This window comes from Cherax quadricarinatus, unplaced genomic scaffold (genome assembly GCF_038502225.1).
Source record: "Cherax quadricarinatus isolate ZL_2023a unplaced genomic scaffold, ASM3850222v1 Contig43, whole genome shotgun sequence".
Classification (NCBI taxonomy): domain Eukaryota; kingdom Metazoa; phylum Arthropoda; class Malacostraca; order Decapoda; family Parastacidae; genus Cherax; species Cherax quadricarinatus.
In genome coordinates this window covers 116,484-144,102 of record NW_027195069.1, presented here as the reverse complement: position 1 = coordinate 144,102, position 27,619 = coordinate 116,484, and the positions used below count along the sequence as shown (strand labels likewise).

Here is a 27,619-nt window from a genome sequence, read left to right as displayed (position 1 = left end):
CGCTATGATGTGGCAGTTAGGAAGCAACTTTCTCACCCACAGTGTGTGTGTCTCTTCAACTACCGTGGCGCCTCCTGCCAAGTCTACTTTTACATCAACAAACCTTACTTCATCGGGGCCTCCTATCTGGGCGTCGATGTCGGCAACATGTCGCTCCGTCGGGGCGTCCAGGTGAGAAGAAGTGAGGGAGGGGATGGGAATATGCATAGTCCAGCATCCAAAAGGGTTGAGGGGGGCAGAGGAGAGACTACATCATGTGTTCAGGTGGTACGTACTGAGCTCCGTTACCCTGTAGAGTCTAAGCCCAAGGTTGTGATCTCATCATTCTACCATCAGTCCCTCTAAGCTCTACTTTGTAATCCCATCATTCTACCACCAGTCAATGTTGTGAAGTACAGGTGAGGTGATAACAGAGGTGGCCGCGTCTTGTCCTCAGGTGTACGTGCAGTTCACCTCTCAGGATCCCAACGGTCTGGTGGCGTACAGCGAGGGCCCCAACGATGCCTTCTTCATGCTGCTCCTCAGGAACTCTCTACTGCAGTTCGTCTTCTCCTGCGGACTGCAGACTGTTTCTTTCCTTCAGGGCAACGACAAGCTCTCCAGGAACTACCAGACTGACGTCTCCGTCAGGTAGGTCTTGGCTAGGTCGCAGGGTATGAGACGGAAGAAGTGTTTGTATACGTGTGTCAAATATAAGCGTAATCTCCGTTTGTGTTATCTAAGACAATAAGGCAACTCCTCGTCCTTATCTAACAGGAGTGTCACGTCTCTCCAGCGTTCAGTGTCATATGTGTAAAGTTTGTCATATGTGCTCAATAATAACCCACATGAAGACACAAACTCGGGAGAGTGCGTGATCTGTATATTTCGATCCCCTTCTGGGATCCTCTTCAGCAGATCTGCTGAAAAGGTTCCCAGAAGGGACTTGAAATATAAAGATCAATTAATCTTCTGGGTTTCTGTCTCCATATGAATCAGTTATTACTGAACACTGACAAGTGTTCATTGCACTTTAGTTATCCTTCGTCATGTGTGTTTAGTTTGTCATATGTGTTTAGTTTCAGCTTTATCATACGCGTAAAATTTGTCTTATGTGTATAGTTTCCAAACAAATATGGAAGTTAAAATTAAATTCTAAAGTATTTATAATATTCAACTGTAGTCCGACAGTCTGAAATGTCGTGCCCGTACGACAACAGCAGAAGGCAACCTTCCTTCCTGTCAGCTTTTCCACCCTCAGATGTGTCACTCTTCAGTTCAGGAAAGACAATGCTATAACTCATGCTGTCAGGTACACCACCTAACGGGTACAAGAAGACACAGAACATCCATATCATGGGACAACCTGGGTAGCCACAGCCACTCCAGAGAGAGAGGGCTTTTTAGCGCCAGGAAGGAAAAAAAGCTGGCAGGAAATGAGAGAAATCGTACACCAACACCAATCATTTCTGAAGTGGAATCACAGTCGATGGCCTCCACTAAAAAAAAAAAGATATTAGTGCCAGGAAAAAAAGACCCCCCTCCCCCATACCACCAATACCACCAATCAGACGACATTCATCTTTGCAAATATACAGGATCTAAAGCCAGCAACGAACAACAAAATACCTTTCATCCGTGGACTGCTTGCAGAGGCAAATGCAATGTTCGCGGCTTTCACAGAGACCCACATAAAGGATCACTTGGACAACGAAATATGGATCCTGGGTTACAAAATATACAGATGTGACAGAGTGAACAGGCAAAATGGAGGGGAAGGGTTTGGTCTGTACGTCACAGAGTCATTTATTTGCTCAGAACTGCTAAATGCCTTAAATGATATAGTTGAAGTTTCACCAGTAAAGATAGAGAACCAAAACCTGGTCATTGTAGTAGTTTACAAGCCTCAGGATACAACGTCCCAACACTTCCAGGAACAGCTTTTGAAAACTGACCTCCTTCTTCTTCTTCTTCTTCTTCTTCTTCGAGGACGACGAGAGCTGTCGTAAGATGGGAAGGAAGAAGGATAAGGAAGGATGGAAATAACTGGAAAAGGATGGGGAGGAGGGGAAGAGGAGGAATCAAGGCAAATGGCCCAACCACTTTGGGACATGTGGTACAAAAGTACTGGAGACGTAGATAGAGAGGCTTGACTGATGTCATTGCTTGGCTCACTAGGAGAGGATGGCGAAGGCAGCGGCAGGAGCTGGGAGTGTCAGAAGGCAGCAAGCAGGATGAGTTGGTTATGGTCTTATACCGTTTATCAGTGCGGTATATTGTTTTCGAGAGAGTTGTATCACACTTATGGGAGAGCTGTAGTAGTATTCGTTGGTTTGGAGTTGGTGGAGTATCTGGTTGTAGGTAGGGAATGGTCTTTCTTCGCTTTGGTACGATACAGTGTTGTCTTGGAGATGTTGGATGAGTTCTAGGCGAGTCATGCTTGCAGGGTACAGCCTCGTGGTGTAGAATACGAGCCCTTTGTGTTTAAAGCATGGTGTTCCAGGTAATCGACGTGAGCTAAGTAGAGAAGGCGGTGGTGGAGTAGAGGAAGGTGGTGTTGCTTCGTTTTCAACTTCAGTAGACGAATTAGAAGATGTTTCTGGTGGTAAGGCTTCTGATTGGTTGGATTCAGTGAGAGGTGGTGACGGTGGAGGCTTCTCATTGGTCGTTGTTGGACTGACGTCACTAGTTGGTGGTGTTGATGGAACTTCTGCAGAAGAGTTGGCGATTAAGTTTTTGGTGAATTTGAGAATTTCTTCAGAAGGTGGAGATGCTGGAAATGTAAATGAAGGCATGTTATTTAATGCAGATAACTCGTTGATGGTAGAGTTAAATGATCCAGGTACAGCCATGTTCTGCATGTGAGCGTATAGTAAGCAGTAGTGGATCTTGGTTACGTCACATGTTGGAGGAGTGATGATGGTGGAGGCGGGCTGAGTAGATGCTTGAAGTAATTTTGTAGTGTTTGCTTGTATCTTTGCAATTGCTGCATACGTTGGAGTGTTGCTTGTAGGTTTTTTCTTTGCTGCATCTTGTGTTTTCTTCATAATATCCTTTCTTGTAGGACATTTTGCTGCCAGTGTATGGTGATCATTACTCTTGCAGTTTAAGCACGCTGGTTGTGTTGGAGCAGCAGCGGTGCAGGAACTGAAGGTGTGTCCCTCACTACCACATGTAGTGCAGAACTTCTTGTCTTTTGCTGGACATGCTTTGGTGGTGTGATGGTATGAATAACAGTTCCAGCAATGTTGAATGTAGTGGTATCTCTCTGCTTCAATGTAGGTAGGACTGATATAGTAGTAGTAGACAGCAAGACCTTCGTTCAGAGCAGTGACAGCCATGTTCACGTCGGTGAAGGTGACCTTGATCATGGACGTTGCATTTGGGATTTTTGTAATGCTGTCAACAGTAGCCCAAGTATTTTGCGTCTCGATGGATGACTTCAGTTCAGCAGTTGATTGAGAAGTCAGAATCTTGTCAAGTTTTTTAAGGAATACTGATTTCCTTGCCCTGAGGGCAGGAGATGATGTAACAGTAAACCCTTGAGCAGTAAGAGTTGTGGTGGCTTCTGTAGTGAGTAACTTCTCTGCTTCAGCATCATCGTGACACACAACAATGAATGCTTCTTTCAGTGACAATATGGTGTTGAATTTTACTTGCAGTGCTCCTTGAACAATAGTTGCAAGAGCAATCTTCGTTGAATCATCAACGGTACCGTTTGTTGGTTTGATCTTTACACGATTTGCGTAGCTCATCGTGTAAGTCAAGGCGAAGACGACGCTGGTAAAGGTTCCCCTCCCCAACGGGGATCGTAGGAAGACAGAGTAAGGAGAGCTGCTATGACCTGCCTGGGCGAGAGTCAAGAGCAGAATCCTTGTCTTCTCTTTGTCAAAACTGACCACTGTCTGGAAAATCTTCCAGCTCCTGCCCCCAGCATCTTGCTCCTGGGGGATTTAAACCTAAAATGGAGGAATATAGCAAATAATGTTGTAGCAGCGATAACACCAGCAGGTAGTTCAGATGAGAACTCGCACACACACAGGCTTTTAAATCTCTGCACCAAATTCACCTTAAACCACCAAATAATAAGAGCCAACAAGATTGGAGAATACGCTGGACCTCATCTTCACTAACAATGATGATCTGATACTAAATGTCATCACATCTAAAACTCAGATCACAACATAATAGAGGTCCAGACATGTATGCGGGGAGCCCCAAATATGATCACTCAGGAAGGAGCCTTCACCAAATTCAACTTCAATAACAAAAACATAAGGTGGGACCATGTAAACCAGGTCGTAAATGATATAAACTGGGAAGATAGATTAAGCAACACGGATCCTAACCTATGTCTAGAATAAATTAACTCTGTGGCACTTGTGGTATGCTCAAGGCATATTCCTTTAAGAAAAAGGAGAAGATGTAAATTAGAAAGAGAAAGGTGCTCCCTATGCAGGCGAAGGCAAAGAATAACAGAGCGGCTACAAGAGGCCAATATATCAGCAATACGTAGGGAGACACTGGTCAGAGATATAGTAAACATCGAACTAAAGCTAAAGGAATCTTACAGGAGTCAAGAAACACAGGAAGAACTAAAAGCCATAAAATTGAAAGAAACCCAAAGTAATTTTTTTCTTAAGCCAAATCAAAGTCGAGAACAACATCCAGTATTGAGCCCCTACTTAAACGGGATGGGTCCTACACAGATGACAGCAAGGATATAAGTGAGCTACTCAAGTCCCAGTATGACTCAGTTTTTAGCGAGCCGTTAACCTGACTGAGAGTCGAAGACCTAAATGAGTTTTTTATGAGCGAGACTCAGAATTTGGTAGACACACACCTATCTGATATTATCCTGACGCCAAATGACTTTGAAAAGGCGATAAGTGACATGCCCATGCACTCTGCCCCAGGTCCAGACTCGTGGAACTCCGTGTTCATCAAGAATTGCAAAAAGTCCCTGTCATGTGCCTTTATCATTTTATGGAGAGGGAGCATGTACACAGGGGTCATCCCACACACACACTATAAACAACAGACATAGTCCCACTCCACAAAGGTGGCAGTAAAGCAATAGCAAAGAACTACAGACCGATAGCGCTAACGTCCCATATAAAAATCTTTGAAAGGGTTCTAAGAAGCAAGATCGCCACCCATCTAGATACCCATCAGTTACACAACCCAGGGCAACATGGGTTTAGAGCAGGTCACTCCTGTCTGTTCCAACTACTGGATCACTACGACAAGGTCCTGAATGCTCTAAAAGACAAACAGAATGCGTATGTAATATACACAGACTTTGCAAAAAGCCTTTGACAAGTGTGACCATGGCGTAATAGCGCACAAAATGCGTGATAAAGAAATAACAGGAAAATTTCGTAGATGGATCTATAATTTCCTAACAAATAGAACACAAAGAGTAGTAGTCAACAAAGTAAAGTCCGAGGCAGCTACGGTAAAAAGACAGAGGCACAGTACTCGCTCCCATCTTGTTCCTCATCCTCATATTGGACATAGACAGGGATATAAGCCACAGTGTCTTCCTTTGCAGATGACACCCGAATCTGCATGACAGTGTCCTCCATTGAAGACACTGCAAGACTTCAGGCGGACATCAACCAAATCTTTAATTGGGCTGCAGAAAACATTATGAAGTTCAATAATGAGAAATTTCAATTACTCCGATATGGTAAACGTGAGGAAATTAAAACTTCATCAGAGTATAAAACAAATTCCAACCACACAATAGAGCGAAAAACTAATGTCAAAGACCTGGGAGTGATCATGTCGGAGGATCTCACCTTCAAGGACCATAACATTGTATCAATCGCATCTGCTAGAAAAATGACAGGATGGATAATGAGAACCTTCAAAACCAGGGATGCCAAGCCCATGATGACACTCTTCAGGTCACTTGTTCTATCTAGGCTGGAATATTGCTGCACTCTAACAGCACCTTTCAAGGCAGGTGAAATTAGTGACAGAAAATTACTCAATTACTGGGAACGGTTGAAGTTCCTAAACCTGTACTCCCTAGAACGCAGGCGGGAGAGATACATGTTTACATACACTTGGAAAACCCTAGAGGCATTAGTACCAAACTTGCACACGAAAATCACTCCCTATGAAAGCAAAAGACTCGGCAGACGATGCAACATTCCCCTAGTGAAAAGCAGGGGCGTCACTAGCACGTTAAGAGACAACACAATAAGTGTCAGGGGCCCAAGACTGTTCAACTGCCTCCCAGCATACATAAGGGGGATTACCAATAGACCCCTGGCTGTTTTCAAGCTGGCACTGGACAAGCACCTAAAGTCGGTACCTGACCAGCCGGGCTGTGGCTCGTACGTTGGATTGCGTGCAGCCAGCAGTAACAGCCTGGTTGATCAGGCCCTGATCCACAATGCGGCCTGGTCACAGACCGGGCAGCGGGGGCGTTGACCCCCGGAACTCTCTCCAGGTATACTCCAGGTACGTTTTCCTCAATTTCTGTCTCATCTCCTTCCCTTCCTCCCTCCTTCTTTCCTTCCCTCTGTCTCTGCCATCCCTCCACCCTGTGTTACTTTCCTCGCAACTTATAACACTGTGTTCCTCCAGAATGTGGTGGACACCATACAGACTGGACGCTCCCTGGGGCCCCGGCATGTGTAGCGCCTCCATGCAGGTGAGTCAGGCTCTCTCTCTCTCTCTCTCTCTCTCTCTATCTCTCTCTGTCTCTCTCTCTCTCTCTCTTTCTGCTTCCTTCAGATGAGTGCTCACAGTTCTCGTGTTAGAGATAGTGGCTCTCAGAGACCAGTATTGACAGTAGTTACCAACAATGCATCCATTTTATCGTCATTAATCACACTCAAACCTAAGATTTTCAATTAATCAACTAATCACAAGGAGTGCCTTTACAAAGGCACTCCTTGTGATTGTATCTTCTTGGACCTCCTCCTCTTTTCTACAACACTGCAAGCTCCTGATGATGCGTTGATGGCAACGCATCTTGTATCGCTAGTTCGCGATGTTTGTACACATATATATTACACACCTCAGTATATTATCAAGCAGTTGCACCATCAGGTGAACGGAACAGCACCTATCTACAGCGAGCAGCGATCTTCCAGTCCACGGGTGATATTGGGACTCCTCTACCTCGGGGGTTTGCCCTCTTCTTACTCCTCCCCGATGGTGGTCAAGGCTGGCTTCCTGCCCAGGCTCAAGGGCTGTGTCTCCTTGCTCGAGGTCAGTCTCGCCTTGCAACCTTCCTCACTTATATTTACTACAGAGACGCACTCACCATTATTTTGGAAATATAAGTTCATTAGGGTTTTTAGGAGAGTGTTTTATTTATTTTAATCTGCTACTACTACTACCACTATTACTACTACTACTACTACTACCACTATTACTACTACTAGTGCTACCACTATTACTACTACTACTACTACCACTATTACTACTACTAGTGCTACCACTATTACTACTACTAGTGCTACCACTATTACTACTACTAGTGCTACCACTATTACTACTACTAGTGCTACCACTATTACTACTACTAGTGCTACCACTATTACTACTACTAGTGCTACCACTATTACTATTACTAGTGCTACCACTATTACTACTACTATTGCTACCACTATTACTACTACTAGTGCTACCACTATTACTACTACTAGTGCTAACACTATTATTACTACTAGTGCTACCACTATTACTACTACTAGTGCTACCACTATTACTACTACTAGTGCTACCACTATTGCTACTACTAGTGCTACCACTATTACTATTACTAGTGCTACCACTATTACTACTACTAGTGCTACCACTATTACTACTACTACCACTATTACTACTACTAGTGCTACCACTATTACTACTACTAGTGCTACCACTATTACTACTACTAGTGCTACCACTATTACTACTACTAGTGCTACCACTATTACTACTACTAGTGCTACCACTATTACTACTACTACTACTACTACCACTATTACTACTACTAGTGCTACCACTATTACTACTACTACTACTACCACTATTACTACTACTACTACTACCACTATTACTACTACTAGTGCTACCACTATTACTACTACTAGTGCTACCACTATTACTACTACTACTACTACCACTATTACTACTACTAGTGCTACCACTATTACTACTACTAGTGCTACCACTATTACTACTACTACTACCACTATTACTACTACTAGTGCTACCACTATTACTACTACTAGTGCTACCACTATTACTACTACTAGTGCTACCACTATTACTACTACTAGTGCTACCACTATTACTATTACTACCACTATTACTAGTGCTACCACTATTACTACTACTAGTGCTACCACTATTACTACTACTAGTGCTACCACTATTACTACTACTAGTGCTACCACTATTACTACTACTAGTGCTACCACTATTACTATTACTAGTGCTACCACTATTACTACTACTAGTGCTACCACTATTACTACTACTAGTGCTACCACTATTACTACTACTAGTGCTACCACTATTACTACTACTAGTGCTACCACTATTACTACTACTAGTGCTACCACTATTACTACTACTAGTCCTACCACTATTACTACTACTAGTGCTACCACTATTACTACTACTAGTGCTACCACTATTACTACTACTAGTGCTACCACTATTACTACTACTAGTGCTACCACTATTACTACTACTAGTGCTACCACTATTACTACTACTAGTGCTACCACTATTACTACTACTAGTGCTACCACTATTACTACTACTAGTGCTACCACTATTACTACTACTAGTGCTACCACTATTACTACTACTAGTGCTACCACTATTACTACTACTAGTGCTACCACTATTACTACTACTAGTGCTAACACTATTACTACTACTAGTGCTACCACTATTACTACTACTAGTGCTACCACTATTACTACTACTAGTGCTACCACTATTACTACTACTAGTGCTACCACTATTACTACTACTAGTGCTACCACTATTACTACTACTAGTGCTACCACTATTACTACTACTAGTGCTACCACTATTACTACTACTAGTGCTACCACTATTACTACTACTAGTGCTACCACTATTACTACTACTAGTGCTACCACTATTACTACTACTAGTGCTACCACTATTACTACTACTAGTGCTACCACTATTACTACTACTAGTGCTACCACTATTACTACTACTAGTGCTACCACTATTACTACTAGTGCTACCACTATTACTACTACTAGTGCTACCACTATTACTACTACTAGTGCTACCACTATTACTACTACTAGTGCTACCACTATTACTACTACTAGTGCTACCACTATTACTACTACTAGTGCTACCACTATTACTACTACTAGTGCTACCACTATTACTACTACTAGTGCTACCACTATTACTACTACTAGTGCTACCACTATTACTACTACTAGTGCTACCACTATTACTACTACTACTAGTGCTACCACTATTACTACTACTAGTGCTACCACTATTACTACTACTAGTGCTACCACTATTACTACTAGTGCTCCCACTATTACTATTACTAGTGCTACCACTATTACTACTACTAGTGCTACTACTATTACTAGTGCTACCACTATTTCTACTACTAGTGCTACCACTATTACTACTACTAGTGCTACCTCTATTACTACTAGTGCTACCACTATTACTACTACTAGTGCTACCACTATTACTACTACTAGTGCTACCACTATTACTAGTGCTACCACTATTACTACTACTAGTGCTACCACTATTACTACTACTAGTGCTACCACTATCACTACTACTAGTGCTACCACTATTACTACTAGTGCTACTATTACTACTACTAGTGCTACCACTATTACTACTACTAGTGCTACCACTATTACTATTACTAGTGCTACCACTATTACTACTACTAGTGCTACCACTATTACTACTACTAGTGCTACCACTATTACTACTACTAGTGCTACCACTATTACTACTACTACTAGTGCTACCACTATTACTACTACTAGTGCTACCACTATTACTACTACTAGTGCTACCACTATTACTACTACTAGTGCTACCACTATTACTATTACTAGTGCTACCACTATTACTACTACTAGTGCTACCACTATTACTACTACTAGTGCTACCACTATTACTACTACTACTACTACCACTATTACTACTACTACTACTACTACCACTATTACTACTACTAGTGCTACCACTATTACTACTACTAGTGCTACCACTATTACTACTACTAGTGCTACCACTATTACTACTACTAGTGCTACCACTATTACTACTACTAGTGCTACCACTATTACTACTACTAGTGCTACCACTATTACTACTACTAGTGCTACCACTATTACTACTACTAGTGCTACCACTATTACTACTACTAGTGCTACCACTATTACTACTACTAGTGCTACCACTATTACTACTACTAGTGCTACCACTATTACTATTACTAGTGCTACCACTATTACTACTAGTGCTACCACTATTACTACTACTAGTGCTACCACTATTACTACTACTAGTGCTACCACTATTACTACTACTAGTGCTACCACTATTACTACTACTAGTGCTACCACTATTACTACTACTAGTGCTACCACTATTACTACTACTAGTGCTATTAGTGCTACCACTATTACTACTACTAGTGCTACCACTATTACTACTACTAGTGCTACCACTATTACTATTACTAGTGCTACCACTATTACTACTACTAGTGCTACCACTATTACTACTACTACTACTACTACCACTATTACTACTACTAGTGCTACCACTATTACTACTACTAGTGCTACCACTATTACTACTACTAGTGCTACCACTATTACTACTACTAGTGCTACCACTATTACTACTACTAGTGCTACCACTATTACTACTACTAGTGCTACCACTATTACTACTACTAGTGCTACCACTATTACTACTACTAGTGCTACCACTATTACTACTACTACTACTACCACTATTACTACTACTACTACTACCACTATTACTACTACTAGTGCTACCACTATTACTACTACTAGCTACTATTACTATATTACTACTACTAGTGCTACCACTATTACTACTCCGAGTGCTACCACTCTTACTACTACTAGTGCTACCACTATTACTACTACTAGTGCTACCACTATTACTACTACTAGTGCTACCACTATTACTACTACTAGTGCTACCACTATTACTACTACTAGTGCTACCACTATTACTACTACTAGTGCTACCACTATTACTACTACTAGTGCTACCACTATTACTACTACTAGTGCTACCACTATTACTACTACTAGTGCTACCACTATTACTACTACTAGTGCTACCACTATTACTACTACTAGTGCTACCACTATTACTACTACTAGTGCTACCACTATTACTACTACTAGTGCTACCACTATTACTACTACTAGTGCTACCACTATTACTACTACTAGTGCTACCACTATTACTACTACTAGTGCTACCACTATTACTACTACTAGTGCTACCACTATTACTACTACTAGTCCTACCACTATTACTACTACTACTACTACTAGTACTATTACTTACTAGTGCTACCACTATGCTACCACTATTACTACTACTAGTGCTACCACTATTACTACTACTAGTGCTACCACTATTACTACTACTAGTGCTACCACTATTACTACTACTAGTGCTACCACTATTACTACTACTAGTGCTACCACTATTACTACTACTAGTGCTACCACTATTACTATTACTAGTGCTACCACTATTACTACTACTAGTGCTACCACTATTACTACTACTAGTGCTACCACTATTACTACTACTAGTGCTACCACTATTACTACTACTAGTGCTACCACTATTACTACTACTAGTGCTACCACTATTACTACTACTAGTGCTACCACTATTACTACTACTAGTGCTACCACTACTATTACTAGTGCTACTATTACTACTACTAGTGCTACCTATTACTAGTGCTACTATTACTACTACTAGTGCTACTAGTGCTACCACTATTACTACTACTAGTGCTACCTCTATTATTACTAGTGCTACCACTATTACTACTACTAGTGCTACCACTATTACTACTAGTGCTACCACTACTACTATTACTAGTGCTACCACTATTACTACTACTAGTGCTACCATTATTACTACTACTAGTGCTACCACTATTACTACTACTAGTGCTACCACTATTACTATTACTAGTGCTACCACTATTACTATTACTACTAGTGCTACCACTATTACTACTACTAGTGCTACCACTATTACTACTACTAGTGCTACCACTATTACTATTACTAGTGCTACCACTATTACTACTACTAGTGCTACCACTATTACTATTACTAGTGCTACCACTATTACTACTACTAGTGCTACCACTATTACTACTACTAGTGCTACCACTATTACTACTACTAGTGCTACCACTATTACTACTACTAGTGCTACCACTATTACTACTACTAGTGCTACCACTATTACTACTACTAGTGCTACCACTATTACTACTACTAGTGCTACCACTATTACTATTACTAGTGCTACCACTATTACTACTACTAGTGCTACCACTATTACTACTACTAGTGCTACCACTATTACTATTACTAGTGCTACCACTATTACTACTACTAGTGCTACCACTATTACTACTACTAGTGCTACCACTATTACTACTACTAGTGCTACCACTATTACTACTACTAGCGCTTCCACTATTAATACTGCCAGTGCTACCACTGTTACTACTACAAGTATTATTATTACTACTACTACTAATTTCACTATTGCTACTACCGCTACTACTAATACTACCACTATTATTACTACTGCTGCTACCACTAATATTACTACTACTGCAGCTACCACTACTACTACTCAGCCTGACCTTCACTATTCATCTCTGCATAGGACTGATGAAGCTACTGGTTGGCGAAACGTTTCGAGAGTGACGTCACTCAAGTGGTGCACAAGTGTCTAATTGATCTACGCTTCTATTTCATGTGTCTGACAACCCCACACAAACTAAACTGCAAAAGCTTAGTCCAGCAGTGACAGTTCTTAGTCCAGCAGTGACAGTTCATAGTCCAGCAGTGACAGTTCATAATCCAGCAGTGACAGTTCTTAGTCCAGCAGTGACAGTTCTTAGTCCAGCAGTGACAGTTCATAGTCCAGCAGTGACAGTTCATAATCCAGCAGTGACAGTTCTTAGTCCAGCAGTGACAGTTCTTAGTCTAGCAGTGACAGTTCATAGTCCAGCAGTGACAGTTCATAATCCAGCAGTGACAGTTCTTAGTCCAGCAGTGACAGTTCTTAGTCCAGCAGTGACAGTTCTTAGTCCAGCAGTGACAGTTCATAGTCCAGCAGTGACAGTTCATAGTCCAGCAGTGACAGTTCTTAGTCCAGCAGTGACAGTTCTTAGTCCAGCAGTGACAGTTCTTAGTCCAGCAGTGACAGTTCTTAGTCCAGCAGTGACAGTCCTTAGTCCAGCAGTGACAGTTCTTAGTCCAGCAGTGACAGTTCTTAGTCCAGCAGTGACAGTCCTTAGTCCAGCAGTGACAGTTCTTAGTCCAGCAGTGACAGTTCTTAGTCCAGCAGTGACAGTTCTTAGTCAAGCAGTGACAGTCCTTAGTCCAGCAGTGACAGTTCTTAGTCCAGCAGTGACAGTTCTTAGTCCATCAGTGACAGTCCTTAGTCCAACAGTGACAGTTCTTAATCCAGCAGTGACAGTTCTTCCTCCAGCAGTGACAGTCCTTCGTCCAGCAGTGACAGTTCTTAGTCCAGCAGTGACAGTACTTAGTCCAGCAGTGACAGTTCTTCCTCCAGCAGTGACAGTCCTTAGTCCAGCAGTGACAGTTCTTAGTCCAGCAGTGACAGTTCTTAGTCCAGCAGTGACAGTTCTTAGTCCAGCAGTGACAGTTCCTAGTCCAGCAGTGACAGTTCTTAGTCCAGTAGTGACAGTTCATAGTCCAGCAGGGACAGTTCTTAGTCCATCAGTGACAGTTCTTAGTCCAGCAGTGACAGTTCTTTGTCCAGCAGTGACAGTTCTTAGTCCAGCAGTGACAGTTCTTAGTCCAGCAGTGACAGTCCTTAGTCTAGCAGTGACAGTCCTTAGTCCAGCAGTGACAATTCTTAGTCCAGCAGTGGCAGTTCTTAGTCCAGCAGTGACAGTTCTTAGTCCAGCAGTGACAGTTCTTAGCCCAGCAGTGACAGTTCTTAGTCCAGCAGTGACAGTTCTTAGTCCAGCAGTGACAGTTCTTAGTCCAGCAGTGGCAGTTCTTAGTCCAGCAGTGACAGTTCTTAGTCCAGCAGTGGCAGTTCTTAGTCCAGCAGTGACAGTTCTTAGTCCAGCAGTGACAGTTCTTAGTCCAGCAGTGGCAGTTCTTAGTCCAGCAGTGACAGTCCTTAGTCCAGCAGTGACAGTTCTTAGTCCAGCAGTGACAGTTCTTAGTCCAGCAGTGACAGTTCTTAGTCCAGCAGTGACAGTTCATAGTCCAGCAGTGACAGTTCTTAGTCCAGCAGTGACAGTTCTTAGTCCAGCAGTGACAGTTCTTAGTCCAGCAGTGACAGTTCTTAGTCCAGCAGTGACAGTTCTTAGTCCAGCAGTGACAGTTCTTAGTCCAGCAGTGACAGTCCAGCAGTTAGTCCAGCAGTGACAGTTCTTAGTCCAACAGTGACAGTTCTTAGTCCAGCAGTGACAGTTCTTAGTCCAGCAGTGGCAGTTCTTAGTCCAGCAGTGACAGTCCTTAGTCCAGCAGTGACAGTTCTTAGTCCAGCAGTGACAGTTCTTAGTCCAGCAGTGACAGTTCTTAGTCCAGCAGTGACAGTTCTTAGTCCAGCAGTGACAGTCCTTAGTCTAGCAGTGACAGTCCTTAGTCCAGCAGTGACAATTCTTAGTCCAGCAGTGGCAGTTCTTAGTCCAGCAGTGACAGTTCTTAGTCCAGCAGTGACAGTTCTTAGCCCAGCAGTGACAGTTCTTAGCCCAGCAGTGAAAGTTCTTAGTCCAGCAGTGACAGTTCTTAGCCCAGCAGTGACAGTTCTTAGTCCAGCAGTGAAAGTTCTTAGTCCAGCAGTGACAGTCCTTAGTCCAGCAGTGACAGTTCTTAGTCCAGCAGTGACAGTTCTTAGTCCAGCAGTGACAGTTCTTAGTTCAGCAGTGAAAGTTCTTAGTCTAGCAGTGACAGTTCTTAGTCCAGCAGTGACAGTCCTTAGTCCAGCAGTGACAGTTCTTAGTCCAGCAGTGACACTTCTTAGTCCAGCAGTGACAGTCCTTAGTCCAGCAGTGACAGTTCTTAGTCCAGCAGTGACAGTTCTTAGTCCAGCAGTGACAGTTCTTAGTCCAGCAGTGACAGTTCTTAGTCCAGCAGTGACAGTTCTTAGTCCAGCAGTGACAGTTCTTAGTCCAGCAGTGACAGTTCTTAGTCCAGCAGTGACAGTCCTTAGTCCAGCAGTGACAGTTCTTAGTCCAGCAGTGACAGTTCTTAGTCCAGCAGTGACAGTCCTTAATCCAACAGTGACAGTTCTTAATCCAGCAGTGACAGTTCTTCCTCCAGCAGTGACAGTCCTTAGTCCAGCAGTGACAGTTCTTAGTCCAGCAGTGACAGTTCTTCCTCCAGCAGTGACAGTCCTTAGTCCAGCAGTGACAGTCCTTAGTCCAGCAGTGACAGTTCTTAGTCCAGCAGTGACAGTTCTTAGTCCAGTAGTGACAGTTCATAGTCCAGCAGTGACAGTTTTTAGTCCAGCAGTGACAGTTCTCAGTCCAGCAGTGGCAGTTCTTAGTCCAGCAGTGACAGTTCATAGTCCAGCAGTGACAGTTCTAAGTCCAGCAGTGACAGTTCATAGTCCAGCAGTGCCAGCGTCTTGTAGTCTGACTTAATGGTTTGAGAGGTCTTTATACTGAGTGAGAGGTCTTTATACTGAGTGAGAGGTCTTTATACTGAATGAGAGGTCTTTATACTGAATGAGAGGTCTTTATTCTGAGTGAGAGGTCTTTATACTGAGTGAGAGGTCTTTATACTGAATGAGAGGTCTTTATACTGAATGAGAGGTCTTTATTCTGAGTGAGAGGTCTTTATACTGAGTGAGAGGTCTTTGTACTGAGTGAGAGGTCTTTATACTGAGTGAGAGGTCTTTATACTGAATGAGAGGTCTTTATACTGAATGAGAGGTCTTTATACTGAATGAGAGGTCTTTATTCTGAGTGAGAGGTCTTTATACTGAGTGAGAGGTCTTTGTACTGAGTGAGAGGTGTTTGTACTGAGTGAGAGGTGTTTGTACTGAGTGAGAGGTCTTTATACTGAGTGAGAGGTCTTTATACTGAGTGAGAGGTCTTTATACTGAGTGAGAGGTCTTTATTCTGAGTGAGAGGTCTTTATACTGAGTGAGAGGTCTTTATTCTGAGTGAGAGGTCTTTATATTGAGTGAGAGGTCTTTATTCTGAGTAAGAGGTCTTTATTCTGAGTGAGAGGTCTTTATACTGAGTGAGAGGTCTTTATACTGAGAGAGAGGTCTTTATACTGAGTGAGAGGTCTTTATACTGAGTGAGAGGTCTTTGTACTGAGTGAGAGGTCTTTATACTGAGTGAGAGGTCTTTATTCTGAGTGAGAGGTCTTTATACTGAGTGAGAGGTCTTTATACTGAGTAAGAGGTCTTTATACTGAGTGAGAGGTCTTTATACTGAGTGAGAGGTCTTTATACTGAGTAAGAGGTCTTTATACTGAGTGAGAGGTCTTTATACTGAGTGAGAGGTCTTTATTCTGAGTGAGAGGTCTTTGTACTGAGTGAGAGGTCTTTATACTGAGTGAGAGGTCTTTATACTGAGAGAGAGGTCTTTATACTGAGTGAGAGGTCTTTATACTGAGTGAGAGGTCTTTATTCTGAGTGAGAGGTCTTTATACTGAGTGAGAGGTCTTTATACTGAGTGAGAGGTCTTTATACTGAGTGAGAGGTCTTTATACTGAGTGAGAGGTCTTTATACTGAGTGAGAGGTCTTTATACTGAGTGAGAGGTCTTTATACTGAGTGAGAGGTCTTTGTACTGAGTGAGAGGTCTTTATACTGAGTGAGAGGTCTTTATACTGAGTGAGAGGTCTTTATACTGAGTGAGAGGTCTTTATACTGAGTGAGAGGTCTTTATACTGAGTGAGAGGTCTTTATACTGAGTGAGAGGTCTTTATACTGAGTGAGAGGTCTTTATACTGAGTGAGAGGTCTTTATACTGAGTGAGAGGTCTTTATACTGAGAGAGAGGTCTTTATACTGAGTGAGAGGTCTTTATACAGTGAGAGGTCTTTGTCATGAGGGAGAGGTCTTTATACTGAGTGAGAGGTCTTTATACTGAGTGAGAGGTCTTTGTACTGAGTGAGAGGTCTTTATACTGAGTGAGAGGTCTTTATACTGAGTGAGAGGTCTTTATACTGAGTGAGAGGTCTTTATACTGAGAGAGAGGTCTTTATACTGAGTGAGAGGTCTTTATACTGAGTGAGAGGTCTTTATTCTGAGTGAGAGGTCTTTATACTGAGTGAGAGGTCTTTATACTGAGTGAGAGGTCTTTGTACTGAGTGAGAGGTCTTTATACTGAGTGAGAGGTCTTTATTCTGAGTGAGAGGTCTTTATACTGAGTGAGAGGTCTTTATACTGAGTGAGAGGTCTTTGTACTGAGTGAGAGGTCTTTATACTGAGTGAGAGGTCTTTATTCTGAGTAAGAGGTCTTTATACTGAGTGAGAGGTCTTTATTCTGGGTGAGAGGTCTTTATTCTGAGAGGTCTTTATACTGAGTGAGAGGTCTTTATACTGAGTAAGAGGTCTTTATACTGAGTGAGAGGTCTTTATACTGAGTGAGAGGTCTTTATTCTGAGTGAGAGGTCTTTGTACTGAGTGAGATGTCTTTATACTGAGTGAGAGGTCTTTATACTGAGTGAGAGGTCTTTATACTGGGTGAGAGGTCTTTATACTGAGTGAGAGGTCTTTATACTGAGTGAGTGGTCTTTATTCTGAGTGAGAGGTCTTTATTCTGAGTGAGAGGTCTTTATACTGAGTGAGAGGTCTTTATACTGAGTGAGAGGTCTTTATACTGAGTGAGAGGTCTTTATTCTGAGTGAGAGGTCTTTATACTGAGTGAGAGGTCTTTATACTGAGAGAGAGGTCTTTATACTGAGTGAGAGGTCTTTATACTGAGTGAGAGGTCTTTATTCTGAGTGAGAGGTCTTTATACTGAGTGAGAGGTCTTTATACTGAGTGAGAGGTCTTTATACTGAGTGAGAGGTCTTTATACTGAGTGAGAGGTCTTTATTCTGAGTGAGATGTCTTTATACTGAGTGACAGGTCTTTATACTGAGTGAGAGGTCTTTATTCTGAGTGAGAGGTCTTTATACTGAGTGAGAGGTCTTTATACTGAGTGAGAGGTCTTTATACTGAGTGAGAGGTCTTTATTCTGAGTGAGAGGTCTTTATACTGAGTTACAGGTCTTTATACTGGGTGAGACGTCTTTATTCTGAGTGAGAGGTCTTTATACTGAGTGAGAGGTCTTTATACTGAGTGAGAGGTCTTTATACTGAGTGAGAGGTCTTTATACTGAGTGAGAGGTCTTTATACTGAGTGAGAGGTCTTTATACTGAGTGAGAGGTCTTTGTACTGAGTGAGAGGTCTTTGTACTGAGAGGTCTTTATACTGAGTGAGAGGTCTTTATACTGAGTGAGAGGTCTTTGTACCGAGTGAGAAGTCTTTGTACTGAGAGGTCTTTATACTGAGTGAGAGGTCTTTATACTGAGTGAGAGGTCTTTGTACCGAGTGAGAGGTCTTTGTAATGAGTGAGAGGTCTTTGTACTGGGAGGTCTTTATACTGAGTGAGAGGTCTTTATTCTGAGTGAGAGGTCTTTGTACCGAGTGAGAGGTCTATGTACTGAGTGAGAGGCCTTTGTACTGGGAGGTCTTTATACTGAGTGAGAGGTCTTTGTACTGAGTGAGAGGTCTTTGTACTGAGTGAGAGGTCTTTGTACTGAGTGAGAGGTCTTTGTACTGAGTGAGAGGTCTTTGTACTGAGTGAGAGGTCTTTATACTGAGTGAGAGGTCTTTATACTGAGTGAGAGGTCTTTATACTGAGTGAGAGGTTTTTATACTGAGTGAGAGGTCTTTGTACCGAGTGAGAGGTCTTTGTACTGAGTGAGAGGTCTTTGTACTGAGTGTGAGGTCTTTATACTGAGTGAGAGGTCTTTGTACTGAGTGAGAGGTCTTTATACTGAGTGAGAGGTCTTTATACTGAGTGAGAGGTCTTTATACTGAGTGAGAGGTCTTTATACTGAGTGAGAGGTCTTTATACTGAGTGAGAGGTCTTTATACTGAGTGAGAGGTCTTTGTACCGAGTGAGAGGTCTTTGTACTGAGTGAGAGGTCTTTATACTGAGTGAGAGGTCTTTATACTGAGTGAGAGGTCTTTATATTGAGTGAGAGGTCTTTATACTGAGTGAGAGGTCTTTGTACTGAGTGAGAGGTCTTTATACTGAGTGAGAGGTCTTTATACTGAGTGAGAGGTCTTTATACTGAGTGAGAGGTCTTTATACTGAGTGAGAGGTCTTTATATTGAGTGAGAGGTCTTTGTACTGAGTGAGAGGTCTTTATTCTGAGTGAGAGGTCTTTATACTGAGTGAGAGGTCTTTATTCTGAGTGAGAGGTCTTTGTACTGAGTGAGAGGTCTTTATACTGAGTGAGAGGTCTTTGTACTTAGTGAGAAGTCTTTATACTGAGTGAGAGGTTTTTGTACTGAGTGAGAGGTCTTTATACTGAGTGAGAGGTCTTTGTACTGAGTGAGAGGTCTTTATACTGAGTGAGAGGTCTTTATACTGAGTGAGAGGTCTTTATACTGAGTGAGAGGTCTTTGTACTGAGTGAGAGGTCTTTATACTGAGTGAGAGGTCTTTATACTGAGTGAGAGGTCTTTATACTGAGTGAGAGGTCTTTGTACTGAGTGAGAGGTCTTTGTACTGGGAGGTCTTTTGTACTGAGTGAGAGGTCTTTATACTGAGTGAGAGGTCTTTATACTGAGTGAGAGGTCTTTATACTGAGTGAGAGGTCTTTATACTGAGTGAGAGGTCTTTATACTGAGTGAGATGTCTTTATACTGAGTGAGAGGTCTTTGTACTGAGCGAGAGGTCTTTATACTGAGTGGGAGGTCTTTATACTGAGTGAGAGGTCTTTATACTGAGTGAGAGGTCTTTATACTGAGTGAGAGGTCTTTATACTGAGTGAGAGGTCTTTGTACTGAGTGAGAGGTCTTTGTACTGGGAGGTCTTTATACTGAGTGAGAGGTCTTTATACTGAGTGAGAGGTCTTTGTACTGAGTGAGAGGTCTTTGTACTGAGAGTTCTTTATACTGAGTGAGAGGTCTTTATACTGAGTGAGAGGTCTTTATACTGAGTGAGAGGTCTTTGTACTGAGTGAGAGGTCTTTATACTGAGTGAGAGGTGTTTGTACTGAGTGATAGGTCTTTATACTGAGTGAGAGGTCTTTATACTGAGTGAGAGGTGTTTGTACTGAGTGATAGGTCTTTATACTGAGTGAGAGGTCTTTATACTGAGTGAGAGGTCTTTATACTGAGTGAGAGGTCTTTGTACTGAGAGGTCTTTGTACTGAGTGAGAGGTCTTTATACTGAGTGAGAGGTGTTTGTACTGAGTGAGAGGTCTTTATACTGAGTGAGAGGTCTTTATACTGAGTGAGAGGTGTTTGTACTGAGTGATAGGTCTTTATACTGAGTGAGAGGTCTTTATACTGAGTGAGAGGTCTTTATACTGAGTGAGAGGTCTTTATACTGAGTGAGAGGTGTTTGTACTGAGTGATAGGTCTTTATACTGAGTGAGAGGTCTTTATACTGAGTGAGAGGTCTTTGTACTGAGTGAGAGGTCTTTATACTGAGTGAGAGGTCTTTGTACTGAGTGAGAGGTCTTTGTACTGAGTGAGAGGTCTTTATACTGAGTGAGAGGTCTTTATACTGAGTGAGAGATCTTTATACTGAGTGAGAGGTCTTTGTACTGAGAGGTCTTTGTACTGAGTGAGAGGTCTTTATACTGAGTGAGAGGTCTTTATACTGAGTGAGAGGTCTTTGTACTGAGAGGTCTTTGTACTGAGTGAGAGGTCTTTATACTGAGTGAGAGGTCTTTATACTGAGTGAGAGGTCTTTGTACTGAGAGGTCTTTGTACTGAGTGAGAGGTCTTTGTACTGAGAGGTCTTTGTACTGAGTGAGAGGTCTTTGTACTGAGTGAGAGGTCTTTGTACTGAGAGGTCTTTGTACTGAGTGAGAGGTCTTTATACTGAGTGAGAGGTCTTTATACTGAGTGAGAGGTCTTTATACTGAGTGAGAGGTCTTTATACTGAGTGAGAGGTGTTTGTACTGAGTGAGAGGTCTTTATACTGAGTGAGAGGTCTTTATACTGAGTGAGAGGTCTTTATACTGAGAGGTCTTTATATTGAGTGAGAGGTCTTTATACTGAGTGAGAGGTCTTTGTACCGAGTGAGAGGTCTTTGTACTGAGTGAGAGGTCTTTATACTGAGTGAGAGGTCTTTGTACCGAGTGAGAGGTCTTTGTACTGAGTGAGAGGTCTTTATACTGAGTGAGAGGTCTTTGTACTGAGTGAGAGGTCTTTATACTGAGTGAGAGGTCTTTGTACCGAGTGAGAGGTCTTTATACTGAGTGAGAGGTCTTTATACTGAGTGAGAGGTCTTTATACTGAGTGAGAGGTCTTTGTACTGAGTGAGAGGTCTTTATACTGAGTGATAGGTCTTTATACTGAGTGAGAGGTCTTTATACTGAGTGAGAGGTCTTTATACTGAGTGAGAGGTCTTTATACTGAGTGAGAGGTCTTTATACTGAGTGAGAGGTCTTTATACTGAGTGAGAGGTCTTTATACTGAGTGAGAGGTCTTTGTACTGAGTGAGAGGTCTTTATACTGAGTGAGAGGTCTTTATACTGAGTGAGAGGTCTTTGTACTGAGTGAGAGGTCTTTATACTGAGTGAGAGGTCTTTATACTGAGTGTGAGGTCTTTATACTGAGTGAGAGGTGTTTGTAGTTGTGAGGTACAATAAAGCAGGGGTCCACTAACACCCAGTACTGAAGTGTCTTGCTGTCTTTAAGCCATCAAGGTCAGTCTGTGCTTCAGTCCCGTCCACTTCTGAAGAAGACATTTGTTGTACACAAACACTTGACATTTTATGGTTTGAATGTACACATGAAAGAAAATTAATGGCTGTCAGATAGATCAATCCCTATTAGGTGAATTTCCCATCTGGTTAAAAAATCATAACAGTTTCTATCATCACTTGGAATATCAAATAATCCTTGTTCTAGTTTTCTAGCCATTTTCCTATCAAGTAGCCATTTCTTAGTAAGAACTAATTATCCTAAGACAGATTCTAGCTATGTCTTCAGGGACGTTGCCAGCAGGTAGTGTACAGTGTTCCCTCATGGTAGGTTAGGACACAGGACAAGTGTGTCCTGACGCGGGTCTTAGTAATATCACGACCCGTCGTTGGAGCCTTCGGTCATCTTCCTCTGGCTTCCCGATCCACCCCTTTAAAAATTATGGTCATGCTTATAACCATTTAGTATATTCATTGTAGGTGAATGGTCGTGAGGTGGACGCCTGGGTGTCCAGTGTATCAGGAGAACGTGTGGAGGAGTGTGGTTCGTCGCTGTGTCCTGCTGGTTCCTGCTACAACGGTGGTTCCTGTGTGCCTGGTCCTGCCCTCTGGTCCTGCCGCTGTCCACCAGGGTAAGTTTACCAGGTACACATAAATACAGTTACATATATTAACATACACAGCAACATATATGTAAATTACCCACCAAATTAATCTCAAAAGACGTCAGAATTTCTTACGTTTTACTTCCCTTAAGGTAATAAATGTTTCCTGAAGACACAAACTATTAAAAATACACAACAGAAAAAATTAATCAAAATATATATAAAAAAAGTAAAGATAGAAAAAGGACCTTAAATGTTGAAACTTTTCGCCTACACAGCAGGCTTCTTCAGTCAAATACAGAGGCAGCAGCTGTAGCAGTGAAATGAAGATAATGTAATTAATCCATCAACTTTAGAGAAAAAGTCTTCAAGGTTGAGGGACTGATTACATCATCTCTATTTCATTTTTACTGCTCAATTACTATTTGACAGAAGAAGGCTAGTGTGTGGGCGAAATGTTTCATCAGTAAATATACCCAATGATATTTTATACCATTTGCAACTTGAAAATATTGCAGAGTGGTGTTGCAGGTACCAGGGTGAGTTATGTGAGCAACACCAGTGTACTGGTGGGCGTGGGGGCGTGGGCGGTCCATGCCAGAGTGGCCTATGTATTCCTACCCACCACTCACACCCACTCTGTCTCTGTCCCACCCACCGTCACGGACTCTACTGCGAACTGGGTGAGTTACTGCTACGATAGTTACTGCTGCGATAGTTACTGCTACGATAGTTACTGCTACGATAGTTACTGCTACGATAGTTACTGCTACGATAGTTACTGCTACGATAGTTCCTGCTACAATAGTTACTGCTACGATAGTTACTGCTACGATAGTTACTGCTACAATAGTTACTGCTACGATAGTTACTGCTACGATAGTTACTGCTACGATAGTTACTGCTACGATAGTTACTGCTACGATAGTTCCTGCTACAATAGTTACTGCTACGATAGTTACTGCTACGATAGTTACTGCTACGATAGTTACTGCTACGATAGTTCCTGCTACGATAGTTACTGCTACGATAGTTACTGCTACGATAGTTCCTGCTACGATAGTTACTGCTACGATAGTTCCTGCTACGATAGTTGCTGCTACGATAGTTACTGCTACGATAGTTACTGCTACGATACTTACTGCTACGATAGTTGCTGCTACGATAGTTGCTGCTACGATAGTTACTACTACAATAGTTACTGGTACGATAGTTACTGCTACGATAGTTACTGCTACGATAGTTATTGCTACGATAGTTACTGCTACGATAGTTCCTGCTACAATAGTTACTGCTACGATAGTTACTGCTACGATAGTTGCTGCTACTATAGTTACTGCTACGATAGTTACTGCTACGATAGTTACTGCAGGGATAGGTACTGCAGGGATAGTTACTGCTACGATAGTTACTGCTACGATAGCTACTGCTACGATAGTTACTGCAGGGATAGTTACTGCTACGATAGTTACCGCTACGATAGTTACTGCTACGATAGTTACTGCTACGATAGTTACTGCAGTGATAGTTACTGCTACGATAGTTGCTGCTACGATAGTTATTGCTACGATAGTTACTGCTACGATAGTTGCTGCTACAATAGTTACTGCTACGATAGTTACTGCAGGGATAGTTACTGCTACGATAGTTGCTGCTACGATAGTTACTGCTACGATAGTTGCTGCTACGATAGTTACTGCTAGGATAGTTACTGCTACGATAGTTACCGCTACGATAGTTACTGCTACGATAGTTACTGCTACGATAGTTACCGCTACGATAGTTACTGCTACGATAGTTACTGCTACGATAGTTACTGCTACGATAGTTACTGCTACGATAGTTGTTGCTACGATAGTTACTGCTACGATAGTTACTGCTACGATAGTTGCTGCTACGATAGTTACTGCTACGATAGTTGCTGCTACGATAGTTACTGCTACGATAGTTACTGCTACGATAGTTACTGCTACGATAGTTACTGCTACTATAGTTGCTGCTACGATAGTTACTGCTACGATAGTTGCTGCTACTATAGTTGCTGCTACGATAGTTACTGCTACGATAGTTACTGCTACGATAGTTACTGCTACAATAGTTACTGCTACGATAGTTACTGCTACGATAGTTACTGCTACGATAGTTACTGCTAGGATAGTTACTGCTACGATAGTTACCGCTACGATAGTTACTGCTACGATAGTTACTGCTACGTTACCGCTACGATAGTTACTGCTACGAGAGTTACTGCTACGATAGTTACTGCTACGATAGTTACTGCTACGATACTTACTGCTACGATAGTTGCTGCTACGATAGTTGTTGCTACGATAGTTGCTGCTACGATAGTTACTGCTACGATAGTTACTGCTACGATAGCTGCTGCTACGATAGTTACTGCTACGATAGTTACTGCTACGATAGTTGCTGCTACGATACTTACTGCTACGATAGTTACTGCTGCGATAGTTACTGCTACGATAGTTACCGCTACGATAGTTACCGCTACGATAGTTACTGCTACGATAGTTACTGCTACGATAGTTACCGGTACGATAGTTACTTCTAGGATAGTTACTGCTACGATAGTTACCGCTACGATAGTTACTGCTACGACAGTTACTACTATGACAGTTACTGCTACGACAGTTACTGCTACGATAGTTACTGCTAGGATAGTTACTGCTACGATAGTTACCGCTACGATAGTTACTGTTACGATAGTTACTGCAGGGATAGTTATCGCTACGATAGTTATTGTTACGATAGTTACTGCAGGGATAGTTACTGCTACGATAGTTACTGCTACGATAGTTACTGCTACGATAGTTACCGCTACGATAGTTGCTGCTACGATAGTTACTGCTACGATAGTTGCTGCTACGATAGTTACTGCTACGATAGTTACTGCTACGATAGTTACCGCTACGATAGTTACTGCTACGATAGTTACTGCTACGATAGTTGCTGCTACGATAGTTACTGCTACGATAGTTGCTGCTACGATAGTTACTGCTAGGATAGTTACTGCTACGATAGTTACCGCTACGATAGTTACTGCTACGTTACCGCTACGATAGTTACTGCTACGATAGTTACTGCTACGATAGTTACTGCTACGATAGTGGCTGCTACGATAGTTACTGCTACGATAGTTACTGCTACGATAGTTACTGCTACGATAGTTGCTGCTACGATACTTACTGCTACGATAGTTACTGCTACGATAGTTACTGCTACGATAGTTACTGCTGCGATAGTTACTGCTACGATAGTTACCGCTACGATAGTTACCGCTACGATAGTTACCGCTGCGATAGTTACCGCTACGATAGTTACTGCTACGATAGTTACTGCTACGATAGTTACCGGTACGATAGTTACTTCTAGGATAGTTACTGCTACGATAGTTACCGCTACGATAGTTACTGCTACGACAGTTACTACTATGACAGTTACTGCTACGACAGTTACTGCTACGATAGTTACTGGTAGGATAGTTACTGCTACGATAGTTACCGCTACGATAGTTACTGTTGCGATAGTTACTGCAGGGATAGTTACCGCTACGATAGTTACTGTTACGATAGTTACTGCAGGGATAGTTACTGCTACGATAGTTACTGCTACGATAGTTACTGCTACGATAGTTACCGCTACGATAGTTACTGCTACGACAGTTACTACTATGACAGTTACTGCTACGACAGTTACTGCTACGATAGTTACTGGTAGGATAGTTACTGCTACGATAGTTACCGCTACGATAGTTACTGTTACGATAGTTACTGCAGGGATAGTTATCGCTACGATAGTTATTGTTACGATAGTTACTGCAGGGATAGTTACTGCTACGATAGTTACTGCTACGATAGTTACTGCTACGATAGTTACCGCTTCGATAGTTACTGCTACGATAGTTGCTGCTACGATAGCTACTGTTACGATACTTACTGCGCGCCAGATCTGTCTTTGCTGTTAATTACTTTCACCTTTGTAAATACATATATATTCTTCCTCAGAATCCGTAGAGTGCATGAATACAGATCGATCGATCAGTTCCATTCTTTTTATACTATGATTTGTTCTTATAATTCGTAATGTATTATTATACCACCCGTTACAATACTACCCATTAGTTCTAAGTTACATATGTCTTTGCTATTGTATAGAATCAGCCCAGAGCCACCTGCCTGTTCAGCCCATAGCATAGTATTGCATGTCAAGATGACATACATAACATGACCGAGGTGTCAGCATAGTTGCTGATCCCCTGTATATGTATATGTTATCTATCACAGTACCATCCATATGTTTTACATAGTTGAGCCCTTGATAGGCTCAGTGACTAGCTTGTGTGACGTCACGTGATGCCGCATGTGAGTGCTGTGCTCCTGGCCTCGTCCTCACTCCGCACTTAGGTCTACGAGCAGGCAACACAGGCAGTCTGAGCCTCTCCCTCTCACACTCCGCTAATATAAGTGTTACCATCCAACAAGTGTGTTTAACTCCAACCATCACATCTCCACGAACCCTCCCAACAACGTAACCAACATTGCTAGTGTTGTTGCAGAAAGTAACCAGTGTTGTTGCAGAACGTAACCAACATTGCTAATGTTGTTGCAGAAAGTAACCAGTGTTGTTGCAGAACGTAACCAATACTGCTAGTGTTGTTGCAGAAAGTAACCAGTGTTGTTGCAGAACGTAACCAACATTGCTAGTGTTGTTGCAGAACGTGTGGTAGAGAGGCCCTCATACTTCGGTACAGTGGAAGGCTACAGCTCCTACTCTGCTTACCGTCTTTACTTCGATGTGGCTCACACTGTGGCTCTCAGGTCTGTGCAACATTCTTACTGA

The 27,619-nt window shown here is 42.1% G+C and overlaps 1 protein-coding gene across 1 annotated transcript; it reads left to right on the top strand.

Moving 5' to 3' along the window:
* LOC138851163 (protein eyes shut-like) lies at positions 1–27,619 on the top strand. Its single transcript, XM_070079916.1, has 6 exons — positions 1–630; positions 6,580–6,646; positions 7,048–7,209; positions 22,638–22,789; positions 23,294–23,445; positions 27,495–27,619. Exons 1-6 carry the CDS (start codon positions 512–514, stop codon positions 27,617–27,619), a joined length of 777 nt encoding a protein of 258 aa, XP_069936017.1. The 5' UTR covers positions 1–511.

Bases quoted from the DNA above. Each gene is read 5' to 3' on its own strand.
- LOC138851163 (XM_070079916.1), top strand. From the start codon at position 512: ATGCTGCTCCTCAGGAACTCTCTACTGCAGTTCGTCTTCTCCTGCGGA. The intron at 6,647-7,047 runs GTGAGTCAGGCT...TTGCACCATCAG, and splicing joins TGTGTAGCGCCTCCATGCAG to GTGAACGGAACAGCACCTAT. The intron at 22,790-23,293 runs GTAAGTTTACCA...GTGGTGTTGCAG, and splicing joins TCCTGCCGCTGTCCACCAGG to GTACCAGGGTGAGTTATGTG.